The sequence below is a fragment of the Chelonia mydas genome, chromosome 27 (assembly GCF_015237465.2).
Source record: "Chelonia mydas isolate rCheMyd1 chromosome 27, rCheMyd1.pri.v2, whole genome shotgun sequence".
NCBI lineage: Eukaryota > Metazoa > Chordata > Testudines > Cheloniidae > Chelonia > Chelonia mydas.
The window spans coordinates 15141094-15159893 of NC_057860.1; the positions used below are offsets into that span (position 1 = coordinate 15141094).

An 18800-nucleotide genomic window follows, 5' to 3' on the forward strand; every position below is an offset into this window, starting at 1 on the left:
TTAATAGCTCATAACTTAATGTCTTTATTACACACTCACTTTGCTATTTTCACCAGTAGCTAAAGCAGAGCTGGCTGCCATGCTGAGGCTGCAGAGACAGACACAAGGGCAGGCCTTGAATCACAGCTGCACGAAGCAGGAGTCGGTTTCAGCAACTTGCAAGAGAGAGGCGGCTGCTGCTTTCCAGTAAACATGATGCTCTGAAGCCTTGGGTTAAAAGCGGTAAGTAAATGACTAGAACAAGCACTTTGCTGCAGCTCAATTACACCTGCGTCACCCCGCTGCCTGAGTCATTTCACACCGTACTGGAGAATGGACTGCAGGGAGCGAGCCTGGGAAAGCCAGGGGCTAGCTGGGACCCACTCTGACTTTCCCAGCTCTATAAGGAGAGAAGAGGCTCGGGTGGCATAAATTAAGCTCCCTGTAAAGCATCTGGTCTGATCAGGGCTGGCCCTAGACCAAATGGCGCCCTAGGCACGGAGCATCTTCAGTGCTCCCCCCCCACCCCACATTTGTTAAACTTTTGAATGTCTTATTTTTTGCTGCATTTGTGGCCCATTTCAAGAGTTTGATGGATGATTTATCCCTGTCACATAAGATGATAAATTTATACACTAGGATCTGTAAATCTATTTATTCATGCCATATATAAGCCAATACAAATAATTTGTTTCCTCTAATTTTATAGAAACTTTTTAATTTTAAGAGTAACTGAAATGTACTAACATCAAGAAATTGAACTGTGCACCTACATTGGGGGGACATAATAACGTAAGAGCAGCCAGACTGGGTCAGACCAATGGTCCATCTAGCCCAGTATCCTGCCTTCCGACAGTGGCCAATGCCAGGTGCCCCAGAGGGAATGAACAGAACAGGGAATCATCAAGTGATCCATCCCCTATCGCCCATTCCCAGTATCTGGCAAAACCAGTATTAAGTAGCATTCCAGTAGATGACAGTCTTAGAATGTTAACACTAGTCCTTTAGTTCCAAAGATCACTTTTCTCGCCGTTGCCCTCGCAAACTGAAGCAGTGTCAGATCCAAAGACAGGCCAATGGCACTTTCAAGCGCTAAAATAGCAAGCGATGGCAGTCTCTCATTAGCCATCGTCGATCGAAGTTATGTTTTAATGAACCTGAGCTTTGAAAAGCTGCACTCACCACTTGCAACTGTGACCGGCAGCATGAGCAGAATCCTCAAAGCTCTCCACACATTAGGAAAAGTGTCCTCCAGCTCTGCATCATGTATGAACTGGAGAACTTGGAGTGGAAAGTGCTCCCCATGTGGCAAAATGGGATGGCTGTTGTCCAATTCGACAAGAGGTCTTTAGCATTGGTGTCCGAACATTCCCCATGTGTCAGTGTCCGGTGAAGGTCTGGTGAATTGTTCGAGAGTCTTTTCCTGTCCACCGGCAGCTTACTAAGGTCACACAACCCTTCTCCCCCCACCCCAGTCTTTTCACGGTGCTTCATTTGTCCGAACCTTTCTTCGATGGACACTCAAGCAGTGTCAGTGAGTGAGCAAAAAAACCTCCCTCTGGAACTTTTCTTCCAAGCTTCCCATCACCTCATCTCGGCCCTCGTAACCAAACTGTCTCTTCTTCTGATGAATAAGAGTTTCCTTGAATACAGGCTCAAATCCTCAGGATTCCACCATTTCTTTGGCACTAGTGATGGTGTCTTCAAATCTGTTGACTGGTGACGCCCCGCCCCTTAAATACCCGCGAGGGCCAGGCTGACAATGCTCTAGGAGGTTCGAGGAAAATGTAGTTCTCAGAAAGTTTGGAAGGTTCCATGAAATTCTACAAAAGTCCAGAACATTCTAGGAGGTTAGTTAAAAATGAATCCACACACAGACTACCTGGAACATTTTACTTCCAACGTTCTATTTTCCCTTTTGTCACTAACAACAAAAACAGCACCCCGAGCCTGGTATCCCCCAAGCCCAGCACCCCATGTGGTCCGGCCCTGGTTCTGATCACTGTGCTGTGACAGCGCATGGCTGGCTCTCCCTACTCCCCTCACTGAGCACAGGAGAGTTACAGCCTCAGCAGAATAACGTGCAGCCAAGTGAGGAAGACGTGACCAGTGTGGACTCACACAGGTGAATTCTGCCGTTTCCCTGCAGCATCAGCATTTTAGGGGTCGCTTCCTTGGTGTGGGGGTGGCTGGGTTTGTGGATCAAGAGTCTCCTCCACCAGGAACGCCCTCCCCAAGTGCGCTGCAGAATAGACAGCAGAGGAAGGAGCCCTGTATAGCAAGTGGCTCTGTGCTGCATACAGGAAGGAACTCGTGCCATAGCAGGACAGACCAGCGGGCCATCTATAAGAATAACAACACTTGTCATCCACAGATCTCAAAACACTTTACGAAGGAGGTCAGCAATATCAACCCCATTGGACAGATAGGGAAACTGAGGCCCAGAGAGACTCAGCGATTTGTAAAAGGTCAGTGGCAGAGTCAAGAACAGAATGAGCCCCAGTGCAGCGCCCGGGCTCCCCAATCTAGGCCAGTCTCCTGCCTCTCCCAGACAACAGAGCTGCATGTGTGGGAGGGAAGGACTTGGTCATGAGTTGTGCGCCCTGGTCTGACGTCACCCCGTGATGTGGGTCTGTCCTTTAGCTGGGGGCAGAAGGCAGCTGGCCCACAGGGCTCATTAGCCCACAGTGACCCGAGAGATCTTTGTGCCCAAGTGCTCCTGTCCCAGCGTCGGTCTTTGTGCAAGGAGGATCCATCTCTTTGGGCTTTGCCATCCCAATATTTGGGGCTTTCCTTTCTGTCAGAGCAGTGCCCCCGGTGCCCACTTGGGACCAAGGCCCCGCGGTGCTAGGGGCTGTACAAAGAACAAAGGCAGGCCCTGCCCCAGAGCGGGTTTGGGTAGAAGGCCAGGCGAGTAAGGGGCAGCCGAGGCCATGCAGAGACAGCCGGCTCAAGTGGCCCCGGAGCAGCAGGCTAGGGCGGACTGGAGCGGGGCGCAGAGGGTCAGGCTGGCTAGTTCTGGCAAGGTGGCTCGGTGGCGCTGTCCTTGTAGGGTCTGAACTGTCCCAGCCTCACCAACTCCTGTGTCCTCCTGATGGCTGGGGGGCGAGTGGGGAGCCCCGGGCTGGCCTTGCCCCCCCGCCCCCATCCGGGCTGGCTGCGGGGCAGGCGCCGGGGCTGCTGCCGCTCACCCGGCCGGCGGGGGCGGGCCGGGGGCGTGCGCTGCGCCCGGGGAGGGGGAGGCGCCAGGCGGGCGGAGCTCGGCTCCGGGCAGCCCAGGGCCGGCGTCGTACAGCGGCTCCCAGTCCGGGCTCGGTGGCTGCTGCGCCTCCAGGTGCGAAGCGGGGAGCCCGCCTGGCCCCGGGCGCGGACCCCCCAGCCCCATGCTGATGCTCCACGTGGCCGGGCCCCCCGCGGCCGGAGCCATGTCCCAGACCGAGGTGGATCTGTCCGGCTGCGGCATCGCCCTGGAGCCGGCGACCCCCGGCCGGGCAGCCCCGCTCCGCAGCCGGGGGCGCGAGAGCCGCCGCGGCTCCTACAGGTTCAACCGGCGGAGCTCGGCCGAGCTGGAGCGGCTGGGCTACGAGGGGGCCCCGGCGCCGGCGCCGGCGTCCGGCCCGGCCGGGGCGCAGGACGCGCGGGGGGACCCCCGGGCTCTCCAAGGCGCAGAGCCCGCGGCGCGCTCCGGCTCGGGGAGCGAGAGCGGCGGCCAGACGCCCTCGCCGCCGCCGCCCCCCGGCCGGGTCTCCCCGCGCGGCGCCCCCCCGGACGAGAGCCGCCGGGCGCAGGAGGAGAACGAGGAGATCGAGACCCGCGCCGTGGCCACCTCCCCGGACGGCCGGTTCCTCAAGTTCGACATCGAGATCGGCCGCGGCTCCTTCAAGACGGTGTACAAAGGGCTGGACACCGAGACCACCGTGGAGGTGGCCTGGTGCGAGCTGCAGGTGGGTGCGGGCCCCTCAAGGGGGGCGCGGGGGGGCTCTCCGGGCCAGGCGCCCTCAGGCAGGGGCGTGTGGGGGTGCTGAGAGCCACTGAACCAAACTGTAAGCCCTGGATATGATGGACAGCACCCCCAGCACCCCTAGTTCCGGTGCCTAAGCCCTCGGGTGGGCCTGGGGGGTCCCTGGGGCTGGCTGCTCCCCAGTGGTCACTTCACCGCGAGCCTGTAAGTGTGCGAGGTGCTGCAGAGCCGGGAGCCCCCCGTCCCTTGGCACCTGGCCGGCCGGCTGCGCTCCGGGCGGGGAGGTGCTTGCCTGGGGAGGGGGGTGAGGGAGAATGGGGCCTCCTGAGTTCTTAGTGGGGAAGGCACTTGGCTTGGACTGGGTGCTGTGGCTCCCGGAGGTGGCTGGCTGGGCAAGGCACAGTCCCTTGGGGAGGAGGTCCTGGCTGTCAGCTGGTTGGACCCTGATGTCTGACAAACGTGGGCGATTCTGTTCGGGATCCTTCCCCCATGCTCCAGGGGCTAGCGGAGCAGCTCCCCAGCGCAGGGACACAGCGACTGCAGGGCTGGGGCACCTCACTCCAGCCAGCCAGCCTAGCAGGCCCCTGCTCAGGACCCAGCGTAGGAAGACCCTGCTTGGTTTCCCCACTCTGGGGCTGCCCCCTGCTCCCCCAAGATTCCCAGATCAATGGGGCTCTACTTCAGGTTAATCAGACACTGCCCTGGGGCACAAGGCAGCCCCTTGGCACTCAGGCCCCAGGGGGTGGGTCGGAGGTGAGGGCTGTGTGGGAGTTTCCCCAGCCCCTGGCCCTGGATTGCTGAGTTTTCAGGTTGGAGTGAGGCAGCAGGACCCCTGGCTCAGTGCTTTGGCTCTGCCTGTGGTGTTGGCCGGGCTAGGGCAGGCCGTTCGGCAGGGCCAGCTTTTCTGCAGGTGCCTGGTCAGTGGCTCCTTTCACCAGAGGGATTTAAGGAAGTCTGGGGTTTCTGACTGGCCAGCACTTGGTCCTGACCCAGCCCCTTTGACAGTCCTGGGACTGAGCCGTGGGTCGGATTGGGCTCTCCTGGACCCCCAAAGCTGAGTTCAAGACATGTCTCTCAGACTTCAGGTGGGGGCATGTGTGGGTCCCTGCACTCTCTATTGGCTTTAGCTTCAGCCTCTTTCTTATTCCCTGGGCTTCCCACTCCCCAGGGATACTTGTGATTCTGCGTCAGACTGGGGAAGAAGGAGCTCCAAAAAGGTAGGGGGAGGCTTGGGGTCACGTCTGTTCATTTCTCTGTTATCTCTGGCTCCTGCAGCCCCAGGTCTCTCCCTTCCATTAGTAGTGGCCTCCCGTGGCTGGCATGCTGGACCTGTGATTTCTGTTATGTAGGAGAGGGAGCTGGCAGCAGCAGCCACAGATACTGACTTACTGTAATTCATGGCTATTCCCACTGGTGCCATTTCTGCAGATGGACTGCAGCAACCTTATAGATGGACTATAAGGAGGATAGAAAGCTGGCTAGATCATCGGGCTCAACGGGTAGTGATCAATGGCTCCATGTCTAGTTGGCAGCCAGTATGAAGTGGAGTGCCCCAAGGATTGGTCCTCGGACCGGTTTTGTTCAATATCTTCATTAATGATCTGGAGGATGGCGTGGATTGCACACTCGGCAAGTTTGCAGATAACACTAAACTGGGAGGAGTGGTAGATATGCTGGAGGGTAGGGATAGGATACAGAGGGACCTAGACCAATTAGAGGATTGGGCCAAAAGAAATCTGATGAGGTTCAACAAGGACAAGTGCAGAGTCCTGCACTTAGGACGGAAGAATCCCATGCACCACTACAGACTAGGGACCGAATGGCTAGGCAGCAGTTCTGCAGAAAAGGACCTAGGGGTTACAGTGGACGAGAAGCTGGATATGAGTCAACAGTGTGCCCTTGTTGCCAAGAAGGCCAATGGCATTTTGGGCTGTATAAGTAGGGGCATTGCCAGCAGATCGAGGGACGTGATCGTTCCCCTCTATTCGACATTGGTGAGGCCTCATCTGGAGTACTGTGTCCAGTTTTGGGTCCCACAAGACAAGAAGGATGTGGAAAAATTGGAAAGAGTCCAGTGGAGGGCAACAAAAATGATTAGGGGCCTGGAACACATGACTTATGAGGAGAGGCTGAGGGAACTGGGATTGTTTAGTCTGCGGAAGAGAAGAATGAGGGGGGATTTGATAGCTGCTTTCAACTACCTGAAAGGGGGTTCCAAAGAGGATGGATCTAGACTGTTCTCAGTAGTAGCTGATGACAGAAGGAGGAGTAATGGTCTCAAGTTGCAGTGGGGGAGGTTTAGGTTGGATATTAGGAAGAACTTTTTCACTAGGAGGGTGGTGAAGCACTGGAATGCATTACCTGGGGAGGTGGTGGAATCTCCTTCCTTAGAGGATTTTAAGGTCAGGCTTGAGAAAGCCCTGGCTGGGATGATTTAGTTGGGGATTGGTCCTGCTTTGACCAGGGGGTTGGACTAGATGACCTCCTGAGGTCCCTTCCAACCCTGATTTTCTATAAACTGAGCAACGTGCGCCCCTGCCCACCCCCCAGCATGGCTTAGATCCGTAGGTGCCCATGTGCTGGCATCTTGGTGCTGTGCTAGATCTGCCATAAGAACGGCCAGCCTGGGTCAGATCCAAGGGTCCATCCAGCCCAGTGTCCTGTCTGCCGACAGTGGCCAGTGCCAGGTGCCCCAGAGGGAATGGACAGAACAGGGAATCACCAAGTGATCCATCCCCTGTCGCCTATTCCCAGCTTCTGGCATGTTGGGTGTGAAATGCTCCCGACATCTCGCTGCCCGGCTGCTCTGGACTCCTCACACTCAGTTCTGCGTCAATCGCAGCTTCCTGCATGGCTCCTTCTCATCACTTGGTGAGCACCCGCGGCATGCTAGTGCCGTGCATGGCGATCCCTGGCCCACAGAGCTTGGAGAAGTGTATCAGGCCTTCTGTGCTAAGGTTAAGTGCCAGGCTCTGGGCTTCCTTTCCTGCATGCACTGTCCCACCCATCAGAGGGGCTGCTTCAAACGCCAGCCTCGCCCCTATTGCCAGCTCTGTGCCATGCTCTGTGGAACTGGCCCCTTCAGGTTCTGATTTAGGGGAACTGCCGGCAGGTGTTGGAGGTGTCTTTGGAGTGTATATGGGAGCTACGGTTCCTCTCAGGTTCTCCCTGACGGAGGCTAGTGTGGTGCCTGTGGCTTAATTAACAGAGATTTGTTGTGGGGTGCCCATGGGGGGTTTGTGTGACATGGCCAGAAGCTCTGTGGTGCCCTTGGGCTGGATGCAGAAGCTGCTTTAAGACGCTTGGACCTGGTGCTTTCTGGTCACCTGCCAGCTCTCCCATCCCTTCCTCCTCCAACCCCAGCCTCCCTCTCCTGGGGCTGGGGAGCGTGTGCTGAGGGGGGGCTGGTTTCTCTAGCCTCCACCCTCCTTCCTGCTGCAACCTGTAGCAGGGCTGTATGGGGACTAACCCTGCTGGAGGACCCCACCTCTCCATACAACCCCTTGGGATGGGCTTTGGCTGCAATCCAAAATCTCTGACCACCCTCTCGTCCTTGGGTCGGCTGGCGCAGCTGCGAGTTCCAAGTCCTTGTTTACACAGAAAAAACTTGTCTTGCGAGTTTGTCTCCTGCCCCTCAAAGCAGCGTGGGGCGTCACTGTGTGCGCACCGACGGCTGCATCTCCGGGTGGGAGGAGGGACTCCTGCATGGCAGCAGGTGGTTCTGTGAGAAGGGACATTGTGCCCTGGGCAGCAGGCTGGCCGTTCGTGTCTGCCCACTGAAGGTTTGTTCTGTGTCCCGGCGCTTTCTCCCAAAGCTTCGTACCTTGCATACAAATCAGATGCCCCTGGGTATTAGTGGTGACACTTCCCGGGGTCAGGCATTGCGGTCCTTTGCCCAGAGGTCACAGTCGCGCTCTCTGCGGTCAGCCCCAGGGTGCCTGGCTTTTCCTGTGTGTGTAATTTTTGTGTCCCTCTGTGGGTTTGTCACATGCTGTGTCCTGTATTTGGGCCGTGCCAGGCTGCCAGGCATGTGTGTCCCTGGCCCGCTCTCCGCGCTTGCAGCTAGTGCAGCCTGGGGGCGTCTGGCCACCTCTCTTAGCCCCAGGTTGGTTCTTGACCCTGCCTTAGTGTTGCTGCTCCAACCCGAGTTGCCAGGCAAATCCCATCTCTCTCCACAAACCACAGGCCACGCCAGAAGGGCGCCCGTCAGGCTGAGAGCACGTGCTGTTGGCGAGGCTGGATCTGAGGTACCCTGTGGGGCAGGAGGAGGGGGCAGTGTGTGTTGGTCTCTTAGCCTGCCTGGCAGTGTTTGGCAGGGCCAGGCCAGCTGTCGTGGGCATGGTGCAGACTGCTTTCTGGTGTGCTTATAAAGTGATGCTGACTGGTGTCTTGGGGGGCCTGTCTGCAGGCATCAGTGCTGAGCAGTCCCAGCCGCTCCATGTGTGTTCTGGCTGCACCTTCCCGGGAGGAGGCTGGGGACAGTTGGATACAAAGTCCCAGGAAAGCACAAGAACGGCCACGCGGGGTCAGAGCAAGGGTCCATCGCGCCCAGCGGCCTCTCTGCCGCCCGCCGGCAGCGCCAGGTGCTGCAGAGCGAATGACCGGAACAGGCAGACCATGAGTGATCTGTCACCCGGTCCGAGCTTGTGTGCCAGCCCTGGATCAGCTGCCCCCTCCAGCTCTGCTGATACCCTCGATCCTGATCTGCCCCCTGAGTCCCAACCCATGGCCCCCCTGCTACCTCATTCCCCCCCCGAGAGCTCTACCAGTGCCCCTCAACCCTGACCCACGGCCCCCCAGTTACCTCCCCCCCCCCCCCGAGAATTCTACTAGACCCCCTCGGTTAGGATTTCCTCATTCAGCATCTCTGGTCCCAGGCCCCCTGTGCCATGCGGAGCCAAGGAGCACGTGAGCAGACTTAACAAGCCTGTTTTTGAGCCCTAATCCTGCAGCAAATCAGCCGCTGTGGGACAAATATAGGAGTTTGCACCACAAATACAAGTGGTTGTGGTTGTGCCTTTTCAGAAATAGCTTTGTCCTGCGTTTGTCACCCGGTTGCCATTTATTGCCTTTAAAATATAAATGGTCACTTAGCCTCCACCCTGACCCGCTACCCCAGCCCTGCACGTCTCACGCAACAGCTCTGCCAGCGCCCCTCAGTCCTGGCCCCCCGGAGCCCTCTGCTACCCCAGCCCTGGCTCCCACCCCCCTCAGTCCTGGACCCCCGGAGCCCCCTGCTACCCCAGCCCTGGCTCCCACCCCCCCCAGTCCTGGCCCCCCGGAGCCCCCTGCTACCCCAGCCCTGGCTCCCACCCCCCTCAGTCCTGGCCTGGAGCCCCCTGCTACCCCAGCCCTGGCTCCCACCCCCCTCAGTCCTGGCCCCCCGGAGCCCCCTCCCCCCCCCAGCCCTGGCTCCCACCCCCCTCAGTCCTGGCCTGGAGCCCCCTGCTACCCCAGCCCTGGCTCCCCTCTCCCCCCAGTCCTGGCCCCCCGGAGCCCCCTGCTACCCCAGCCCTGGGCTCCCCATACAGAATAGTCTTGGCCTGACCCATTGCTGGTTTCTGAAGTCAGGTTTAAAGCAGGGTTTTTATTGACAGATGCCTGGGGGATGCTGGGAGGGGCTGGGGAAACCAGAGGCCCAAAGTGGGCCCAGCTGGTAAATATTTGTTTATTGTGAATGGTTTCCTGCAGCTCCCCCCAACCCTTGCCGTGGGCAGTGGCGCAGGGCCAGGAGCTGGAGTTGCCTGAACTGGCCAGGGTGTGTCTGCACGCGCTCTCCTTATGCCCCGAGTGCCTGTCCCTTCCCCAGAGCCCAGGCTGCTGTGGGCGGAGCAGAGCTGAGGAAGGGGGCCTGGCGAACCCAAACTGGGGCCCCCCAAGTGGATGTGAGCCCTTCAAGGGGGCAGGGGCATCTGGGGTTGCTGTTTTACAGTGTCCGTGGTAGTGCCCAGTGTGCTGGGTGCATCCCAAATGCTGGCAGGACAGTCCCTGCTCCTGGGGCTTGTGGTCGGAGGCTGGGGGGGGGTCTGCGCTGGGATGTCGTGGGAGAGTGTCCGGTGGTGACCCAGAAGCCTTGTCTTGTGCTTACAGGCCTCTCTGTACTGGCGCAGCACTGCTGGGGGTCATGTTACGCTCCAGGGAGGGGGGCCAGCAGCTCCTGGTGTGTTTCCGGTGCCTGGTCAGGAGGCTCCGGTCCTGGGGGCAGCCTCTCTGTGCTCATGTGCCCAGCTGGGAACGCAGCTCCAGGCTGTCCTCGTGGCCCTTAGGTTCAGGGCAGGTGGCTAAAGTCTCCTCCGGTTCCTGGTCCACTGGCTCCAGGGCAGCGCCCCGTGCTCCGCGCCTCCCCCCCCTGCTCCCCGATCATTCTGGGTGTGAGTCTGTGAAGCTTCTGGGTGGCAGAGCTCTGAGCTGGCCTCCCCATGGGTAGCAATACAGTGGGGGAGACCCCTTGGGCTCCCAGCTGTGCGCTGGCTGTCTGGGCAGGGAGGACTGGGGCTGTGGCCTGTAGGCTGGGCTCCTGTTTCGCGCCTCAGACTGGCGCATGCTGGGACATGCTGGGGGATGAGGCAGGCTCTGGTCACTGCCTGGCACGAGAGATCCTGTACTCCCCGGTTACGCTGCGTGGTGTGGGCACCGCTGGGGGCCCTTGCAGTTTCTTGCACCTGTTGATCTGTGGGCACAGCCCCATTCCCTGGTCTGGGCAGTACCATTCCCTCTCCCGGGGGACAGACCGCCTCTGAAGTCTTGGCTCTAGCAGGGCTGTCAGTACAGGCTTGCCGGACCCTCAGGGCAGGGCTGGGTGTGCAAGGCGGTGCCAGGCGCTGCTCCTTGGCTGCCTGCTGGCGAAGCAGCCCTGGTGCTGCGCTGGGGGCCCATTTCCTCCTGGCTGTGGCTGGGTTGCTGCCCCCACCCGACTGATCTGGGAGCTGCTTGTTCCAGGCCTGGTGGTTCCTAGTACATTTTGGGGCTGGTTCCTGGGGGCTGTTGAGGTTCGTGGGACCTAGGAAAACAATCTGCTCCCTGCACCCCACTAGCTCCTTGTGCCCGAGGTGCTCTGACCGTGGGTGCCAGTCAGGAAGTGAATGGAAGAGCTGAGTTGTTTTCAGGCTCCTGTGGGATGCGAGGGGCATGCTGTAGGTACACATGGAGCCTGGGCCTCTGCTCCCAGCCTGGGAGGAGGCAACAGCAAACAGGGAGGCTCCGCAGAGGCTGGTGCTGATCTCTTCTCCAGGCGGCAGTTCTGTGCCAGCCTCGCTCTTTACCGGGTTGCTGTTTCCCTGGGGAGCAGCAAGCTGTCTCCAGCAGGAGGGGTCTGTGGGGCTGTCCCAGGCTGGGATTTATGGCTGGGTGCTATTTCAGGGCCAGCCTGCACTCGCTATGGTGACCTGCAGAGGCTTTTAGCTATAAATGCACCATAATTATGTAAATTGGTCCCCTCTCCAGGACTCTGGGCCCTGCACAATGCGGCTTTCAGAGGCTGCTGCTCGGCTGTGCTGCCCTGGGCATCACAGAGCTGGGTCTGTAGCCAGAGCCTAATAAACACCCTTGGAGAGGAAGAAATGTGGAAAAATACCACACCGCCTCCCCCAGCTCCACCTCAGCAGGGGCCAATGAGAGCAGTGGGGCGCCCTGGGCTAGCTGCAGCAGGAGTGCACGTGGGCTGGCAGTGAGACCTAGCAGTGAGAGCCCGGCCGGCTCTGGCACTTGGGACTCGGTGGCTCTGGATTGCTGAACTTCAGGGACCCCTCAGCTGGGAGTTGGGGCGGGAGGCAGACGGTGTCTGCAGAGCACTCGGGGAGCTCAGTGATGCTGTCAGGGCGCCCTGGTGCTGCTCCAACGCACAGCGAATGCCCGGCTTTGGGCTTTAATTCCAAGTGCTCATTGCTTGCTCTGGGTCCTCTCCCTCATGTGCAGGACGCACGGTTACTGTGCAGCTGTTCTCCTGGTCCTGGTCCCGGTCCCCCTGCCCACAGTGACTGGCTAGAACTCCCTTGGTTCAGCCTCGCCAGGAGGAGGCCAGCCCTGCCTTGGCAAGCGGCAGGAGGCTGGGTGGCTTCCATCCCAGCTTGTTAAACGGCTCCGGCGTCTGTGACCCAGAGCATCGTAGTGCTGTGCACGAGGCGGCTATTAGCGAGGTTCATTGTGTCCCTGCCCTCTGGGCTGAGCCCGGCTGCTGGAGCTGGGTGGTGCACCACCTGCCCCTGCTGAGCGGGCGCCTTCGTGGCCCTTCTCAGTGAGTGGAGCTGGGGGGCGGGGGATTGCTGCTGGCATGGCATGGCATCACCCTCCTGCGCTTGTTTGTTGGGCACAGGCCGTCTTGGCCTGTGTGGAGCTGCTGGGGCACCTGGCCCACAAGGTGAACTTTCACCAAACATAATGCTGCCGAAAGGGTGCCAGGACTGAAGCCAGGCATCCTGGCTCCAAGCCCCTTCCCTCGCCCCCACATCTCAATGGTAATGTATCAAGAACGCTAAGCAGCGTGTGCCAGCCGGGTTATTGCCCTCCTGGTTTGGGGGGCACAGGACTGGAGGGCAGGCTGTGCCTCACAGCTCTGGGGGTGGCGTGATCCCCCCTTGCACCCTGGCTCTCCATCTGGGGGAGCCCGTATGCTCTGTCCAGGCACAGTGAGCCCCTGGGGGTGGGGGATAGCCTTGGCCTCTTCCCTGTTGTCTCAGCGGCAACTCGCAGGCTCGGGGAACAGATTCCGGAGTTCCTGAATCTGGTTACTCGTGAGCACCTTTGGAGATGTGTGGCTTCCCGGAGCCCAGCCCTGGGTCAGGCCAGCCACCTTTCCTCAGCAGACCCCTCCCCTCCCATCTCTGGGTCTGGAAATTGGGGGTGTGGAGCTGCCTGGGGACTGTCTGGGGCTGGGATGCTCTCAGGCGGCTCCCCAAGTGCCGAAGGACCAAGCGCTTCCGGCTGCTGTTTGTAATGAACCGAGGCTTAGCTGATCCCTGACGAGTTTGCTGGGGCTCAAGTTGGTGCCACTGGACGTATTGGTCGCTGTTGCAGTTTGGGAGCACTTGTTTGAGAGAAGCCAAGGCTGCAATGGGGGGTGGCTGCAGGTCAGGACTGAGGGGCATTGGCAGAGCTGGTGGTCTTCCCGACCTCGCCTGTACTAGCAGGAGCTGCTACGGGTCAGGACTGGCAGAGGAGCGGAGGGGGGCTTGGAGATCAGTTTGCTTGCCCTGGATCTAAAAGGTGCCATTCATTGGTCTCGGCAGGTTCCCTGCTGTGCTCTGGGCTGGGTCAGGTCCCCGAACTTGTGTTTGAAAGGAGGGGATTGTGCACAGCCCCATGTGGGGTGCTGGGCAGCTGCAACCCAGCCACGGGGCCAGTTATGATGCAACAAAAACATTACGAAAGATCCCCGGCTGATTTATGGCTGCTGTGAGCCGAGGGGCTGAGCGCACGGCTCCCTGTAGCCAGCAGCTTCCAGTGTTTAGGAACGCGGCAGCCGCGAGCCATTGGTTTCTTTGGCTGTCAGTTCAGGGATGTGGAGAGCCTGTCCCATCCGGGCAGCTCCAGATCCTGCCTCCGCTCTCCCTGCTTGCTGCCTGGTGCTGGGGCAGGGGGTCAGCCCTCCACAGGCTCCTACTTGTGTCAGTTTCCCATGGGCCCTGCTCTCATCTGGCAGGGGCAGAGGGAGCTGCTTGCTGGAGGATGCTGGTCTGCAGCCCCGCAGGAGCAGTGTTCCCGCTCTCTTGGCCCTGCCCTTCTCACGCCCAGCAGGCAGGGCCCTGCCAGGAAATGCGGCCCGTGTGGCACATTCGGCATGCCGAGCAGAGGCCAGGAATCGATCGGGGGCCATGGATGGAGTCAGCTCTCGCTGCTCCAGCCTCTTGTAATTTCATGCACCTGCCTTAAAGATATGCCAACGCAAACCGGGCTCGCAGCGACTGCTGGCATGCCTCGCCTCCACGCCAGGCCCGGCTCCCCAGTGATCATCACTGGCCAGGGCCCAGTTTGCCCGGCCAAGGAGAGAGCCATGGCCACATAGTGCCCTGCGGGTGTGGGAGCAGGAGCTTCGGCCCCTGTCTGAGGAGGGGGTGCCACAGGCCGGGCAATGTCTGGTCCTGGGGCGGGGGGCAGCCCTCCACAGGCTCCTACTTATGCCCGTTACCCATGGGCCCTGCTCTCATCAGGGAGGGCAGAGGGGGCCCTCCAGTTTCTCCAGACGTTGCTGGGTTCTGAGAGGGAGGGAGCAGGGCAGCATCTAGTCCCTGGCTGCTCCAGGACCTTGGGCACAGTTACCAGTGTGCCAGCGGCCAGGCACGGCTCCTGGGGAGGGTTTGGTTTGTGGAGTGCATGACAGGAATGCAGGGGGACTCCAGAGCCTGGACAGCACGCAGGGAGAGCCGTGGGGTGGGGGCTGCAGTGGGGAGGCAATGGGGTGGGGAGGGGGCGGCCCCAGATTCAGTTGGCTGTTTTGGAATTGCCAGGCAGCAGTGGATCAGTTTCCTTTGGACAGATGTCCCAGGGGGTGGCTCCTTCCGTGCCCTGAGTCCCCTGGCCCCCCAAGGCAGCCGGCGTGAGCCTGGGCCAGGGATGGGCCTGCCAGGCATCTGCAGGGTTGGCGGGGTTGTCACAGTGGGTACCTGCCGGGCCCCTGGGAGCCTGTCAAGACCCCTGCTGTCTGCCCCCCTGCTCCTGGGAAAGTCCCCAGCCCCCTGTGTGTGCTGAATGGGAGTCTTGGGGGGCAGCCCCCGCGGGTCCCCAGGGAGTTTGCCTGGCCTGAGCTGTCGCAGTGGAGCCTGTGGGCAGAGGGGAAGCTGTCCTGGCTAGCGTCAGCAGCCCTGGTGAGGGGATGGAGCTTCCAGGCTGAGCCGCGGGTGGCAGGTGTCTGTGCCCTCCCTGCTGACCTTGGGGCTGGGCTCCTAGTCACGGCGCTTTAAGCCTCTGTCAAAGCTCAACTTCTGCTTCCACTTTAATTAACTTGAGCAGGAGGAACATGGAAAAACCAGGTCCAGAGCCTGACACGCCTGGGCTGCCAACAAAGGTGGCATTGAGGCTCATGTGGGCTCCTTGCCATAAAGGTGCCCTACGTCTGCACTCGCCAGCCGCCCGCCCGCCCTCTTAGGAAGCAGCAGAGGGAGGTGGCAGGAATTGTTATTCCTTGTGTGCGGGTGCAAGGCTGGCTTGAGGGGCTTTGATGGCGGGGGTGAGGGGCACTGGGGGGGCCATGCCAGGTGGAGGGGGCAGCTGTGGGCAGGCTGCCCCTGTGGCATGCAAGTTATCTCTTGGCCAGCGCATTGCCTGGCAGGAGCTGTGCTGGGCGCTCCCTCCTGTCTCTGCCACAAGTTCCCCGGGTTGCAGATTGGGACCCAGCTACCTGGGCCCTGCTGAGCTGCCAAGGGGGTTAGCACCTGGGAGTCAGAAGGCCTCGGCCCCCCCTTGTGCAGGGGCTGGCGACTGATGCCCCGGGACAGATCTGCTGGCACGGAATCCCCAGTGGAAACGAGCCCCCGCGCTTCTCCCCCGCTCTCCATGCAAATGCAGGTGCATGCCCTGAGCTGGGGGCACAGAGGCAGGCTGGGTGGGCTGCTGGGGAGGAGTTGGGTTTGCCCCCCCTTGGATAAAGGTTTTAATACAAACGTGGCTCCAATCTCCTGCAGCAGGGAGGTGCAGACACCGGTGGCTTTTGCTGTGTCACTCCGAGTCCACGTGGGCGCATGCCCAGCGCCATGCGAGTGGGCAGCCTCCTCTGGCTGGGCCCACTGGGCACAGGAGGGAGAGGGGCCCCGCGCAGCCTCACCAGCCAGTAATCTGCGTCCTTGCTGGAGAATCTCAGAGCCGGGCCGGGGGCAGCTTGTGGCACTGTGCCTCCCTCCAGGCCAGCTGCTGAAATGCTGGCCCAGCCCCCTCCCCCCATCCAGAAAGTGGCTTAACTGAGGAGCAGCAAATCCCCAGTAAGTCAAAAAGTCTCACTCCTGCCCTGTCCCTGCCGGGCCCCTCTGCTCCCTGGAAGGGGTGGGCGAGAAACGTCCTTCCCCTCTAGGGGCTGGCACACGGGAGGCTTGGTTTGGTCACTGAGCCCGGCTGCCCCCTGCTCTCTGTGTGCAGAGCCCGGCTGTTTGCTGGGCAGAGGGTCTTGCTGTCCCTGCTTGCTCTCTGGGGCTGGGAGGTGAGTGAATTTCCATGCTTGTGCCCCCGCCCCACAGCCCCGGACTCTGCCAGTGCTCTTCTGTCCTCCCCCGGCACTCCGTGCCTGCCCTGACCCAGATACGGGCTGTCTCTGGTGCTGATAAGCCGGGCTGGGGCGTTCTGGGGGAGTCGGGCAGCTGGGCTGCACAGTGTGTCCAGCCGGCGCGATTAGCGGCTGCCAGCTCCCCAGCCCTGCGCTGGCTCCAGGGCGCGGGGGCAGCAGCTGGCAGGGGCGTGGGGAGGTCGATGCTCCGTGTGGCCTTGCTGGTGCGGTGGTGCCTGGCTCCGCTCGGCTCAGCTCCATGAGTAATCCTGCTGCCCTGGGCAGCGCCGGCAGGGCTCATGGGGCTGCTGGGACAGGCCATGGCTGCTGTCTGTGTGCCCACGCAGCCAGTCTGGGCTCTGTACTGGGAGCTAGGCATGGCCTTGCTGCCGTGTCTGTGGCTGGTAAAGTGAGCCAGGAGGATGCAGGCTCCGGGCCTGGAGAGGGGAAACACTAGAGGCTCCATCTCTGGGTGGAAGCATGGAGGCTCTTGGCGGCTGGGTTGTTTTGGGGGCTCTGTGGCAGGGGTATGGGGCTGGCTCGGGGCTGGCTCCGTGGCAGGGGTACGGGGCTGGCTCGGGGTGGGCTCCGTGGCAGGGCTCCGTGGCAGGGGTACGGGGCGGGCTCCGTGGCAGGGGTACGGGGCGGGCTCCGTGGCAGGGGTACGGGGCGGGCTCCGTGGCAGGGGTACGGGGCGGGCTCCGTGGCAGGGGTACGGGGCGGGCTCAGGCCAGGCCCTGGTCCATTGTGCCACCAGCCCCAGTGCCAGAGGGTGCTCCCCGGTGGCCACTCATGCCTCTCCTGTGGGTTCCTTGCAGACCAGGAAGCTGTCGAAGGCTGAACGGCAACGCTTCAGTGAGGAGGTGGAGATGCTGAAGGGCCTGCAGCACCCCAATATTGTCCGCTTCTACGACTCCTGGAAGTCAGCCATCAAGGGCCAGATCTGCATTGTGCTGGTCACTGAGCTCATGACCTCGGGCACCCTGAAAACGTGAGCGGGGCTGGGCTGGCAGCGGGGAGGGAGCCAGGGGTTCTGGTGGGGGTGGGGGTTGTGTAGGAGGCAGAGAGGGGTACGGGGCCCTGGCGGCTGGGGGGGGAAGGAGCCGGGGGTTCTGGCAGGAGGGTGGGGGTTGTGTGGCAGGCGGAGAGGGGTACGGGGTCCTGGCGGGTGAAGGGGGAGGGAGCCGGGGGTTCTGGCGGGGGGGGTTGTGTGGTAGGCGGAGAGGGGGCAAGGGTCCTAGCGGGTGGCAGGGGAGCCTTTCCGGCCTGCGTGTGACGGCTGTGGTTGCTTGACCAGCATGTGGGCCGGGTGCGTTCCAAGCCGCCCCTGCCTGGCGCGAAGGGGCTTGGGCAGGGTCCGGGCAGAGCTCGCAGCTCCTCCCGGCCACGCTGGCCTGCAGCCGCCTACCGGGGTGGGCCTGAGAACTGGTGGGGGTGCTGTGGGAAAGCCCGGGCCTGCCAGGCGCTCTGCGGCCCCCAAGCCCCCACTGCACAGCCCGGCGGCTCCGGGATCAGCCGTCAGAGCGTCCCAGACGCCCTTATCTTGACGCCCGGCGCTGTGCCGCATGGCACCGGGCAGCTCCGGCTGCTCGCCATTGCTAGGCTCCTGCTTGGCCCTTGGCACCCGCAGCGCCACCTGTTCCTGAGGAGCCCGTTGTGTGCACTGCCTGGGTGAGAAGTCTCCACGCAGCCCGCGCCGGGACCCTGCTGCCCGGCTCCGTGCAGCTTGGGTGGCGCCTGGCCGGGGGTCTCAGCCAGGCCTGGCCCCACGCAGGCGCTGCCGGGTTCCCCTCAGCAGCGAAGGGGTGCGACCAGGCTCTGGTGACAGAAGGGCGTGATGTGCTTGGTGCCAGGGCCTGGTGGCTCACTGGGCTCTGGCCTCTCCCGGGGCATCTCTGTGCTGGGTGGGGAGCAGCTGGAGTTGCCCCCTCATGTCCCCCATGTCGCCCCTGCAGCTACCTGAAGCGCTTCAAGGAGATGAAGCTGAAGGTCCTGCGGTGCTGGAGCCGGCAGATCCTCAAGGGGCTGCACTTCCTGCACACGCGCTCGCCCCCCATCATCCACCGCGACCTCAAGTGTGACAACATCTTCATCACGGGCCCCACCGGCTCCGTCAAGATCGGGGACCTGGGCCTGGCGACGCTCAAGCGGGCCTCCTTCGCCAAGAGCGTCATAGGTACCGGGGCGCTGGGCGTGCGAGCGGCCGGGTTCCCCTGGGTCTCAGAGCCAGGCTGAGGGGCCCCTTGTGGTCCGGGGGGCACGCTGCGCCATGGGACCCCTGGGGTGGCCAACGCCAGCTTGGCTCTGCCGAGAGGAGAGTCAGGGAGTGCAGCCTCCCCTGCAGCCAGCCCCCCACCCTGGGCTGGCAGGGTGTGGCTAGCCAGCCCCACTGCCCTCCAGCCCCGGGGGGCAGCTCGGCGCTGAGTCGTGTCCCCTCTGCCCCCAGGCACCCCGGAGTTCATGGCCCCCGAGATGTACGAGGAGAAGTACGACGAGGCAGTGGACGTGTACGCCTTCGGCATGTGCATGCTGGAGATGGCCACCTCAGAGTACCCGTACTCGGAGTGCCAGAACGCTGCCCAGATCTACCGCAAGGTCACCTCGGTGAGTGGCTGCGTGTGCGCCTTGATGCGGGGACTCCCCGGCCGGCACCACACTGCCAGGGAAACTCCT

At 61.5% G+C, this 18800-nt stretch overlaps 1 protein-coding gene and 1 long non-coding RNA gene across 8 annotated transcripts in view; one reads left to right on the forward strand and one right to left on the reverse strand.

The window, feature by feature from the left end:
* LOC122463927 lies at positions 1-3181 on the reverse strand. Its single transcript, XR_006287696.1, has 2 exons — positions 3055-3181; positions 1-2322 (listed from the first exon to the last, which is right to left on the reverse strand). It is a non-coding gene; the product is annotated as an uncharacterized LOC122463927 (long non-coding RNA).
* Positions 3074-18800, forward strand: part of WNK4 (WNK lysine deficient protein kinase 4) — a 25557-nt gene continuing 9830 nt past the window's right edge. For 4 of the 7 annotated variants that reach the window (XM_043537004.1, XM_043537005.1, XM_043537007.1 and 1 more), the window contains exons 1-5: positions 3074-3923; positions 8126-8187; positions 16946-17118; positions 18083-18303; positions 18574-18731. In XM_043537004.1, the coding sequence (XP_043392939.1) occupies positions 3074-3923; positions 8126-8187; positions 16946-17118; positions 18083-18303; positions 18574-18731 (1464 nt within the window). Of the gene's footprint in view, positions 3924-6775; positions 6812-8125; positions 8188-16945; positions 17119-18082; positions 18304-18573; positions 18732-18800 lie in introns of those variants that run through there. The other 3 variants (XM_037886853.2, XM_037886854.2, XM_037886859.2) reach the window with 3 other exon arrangements.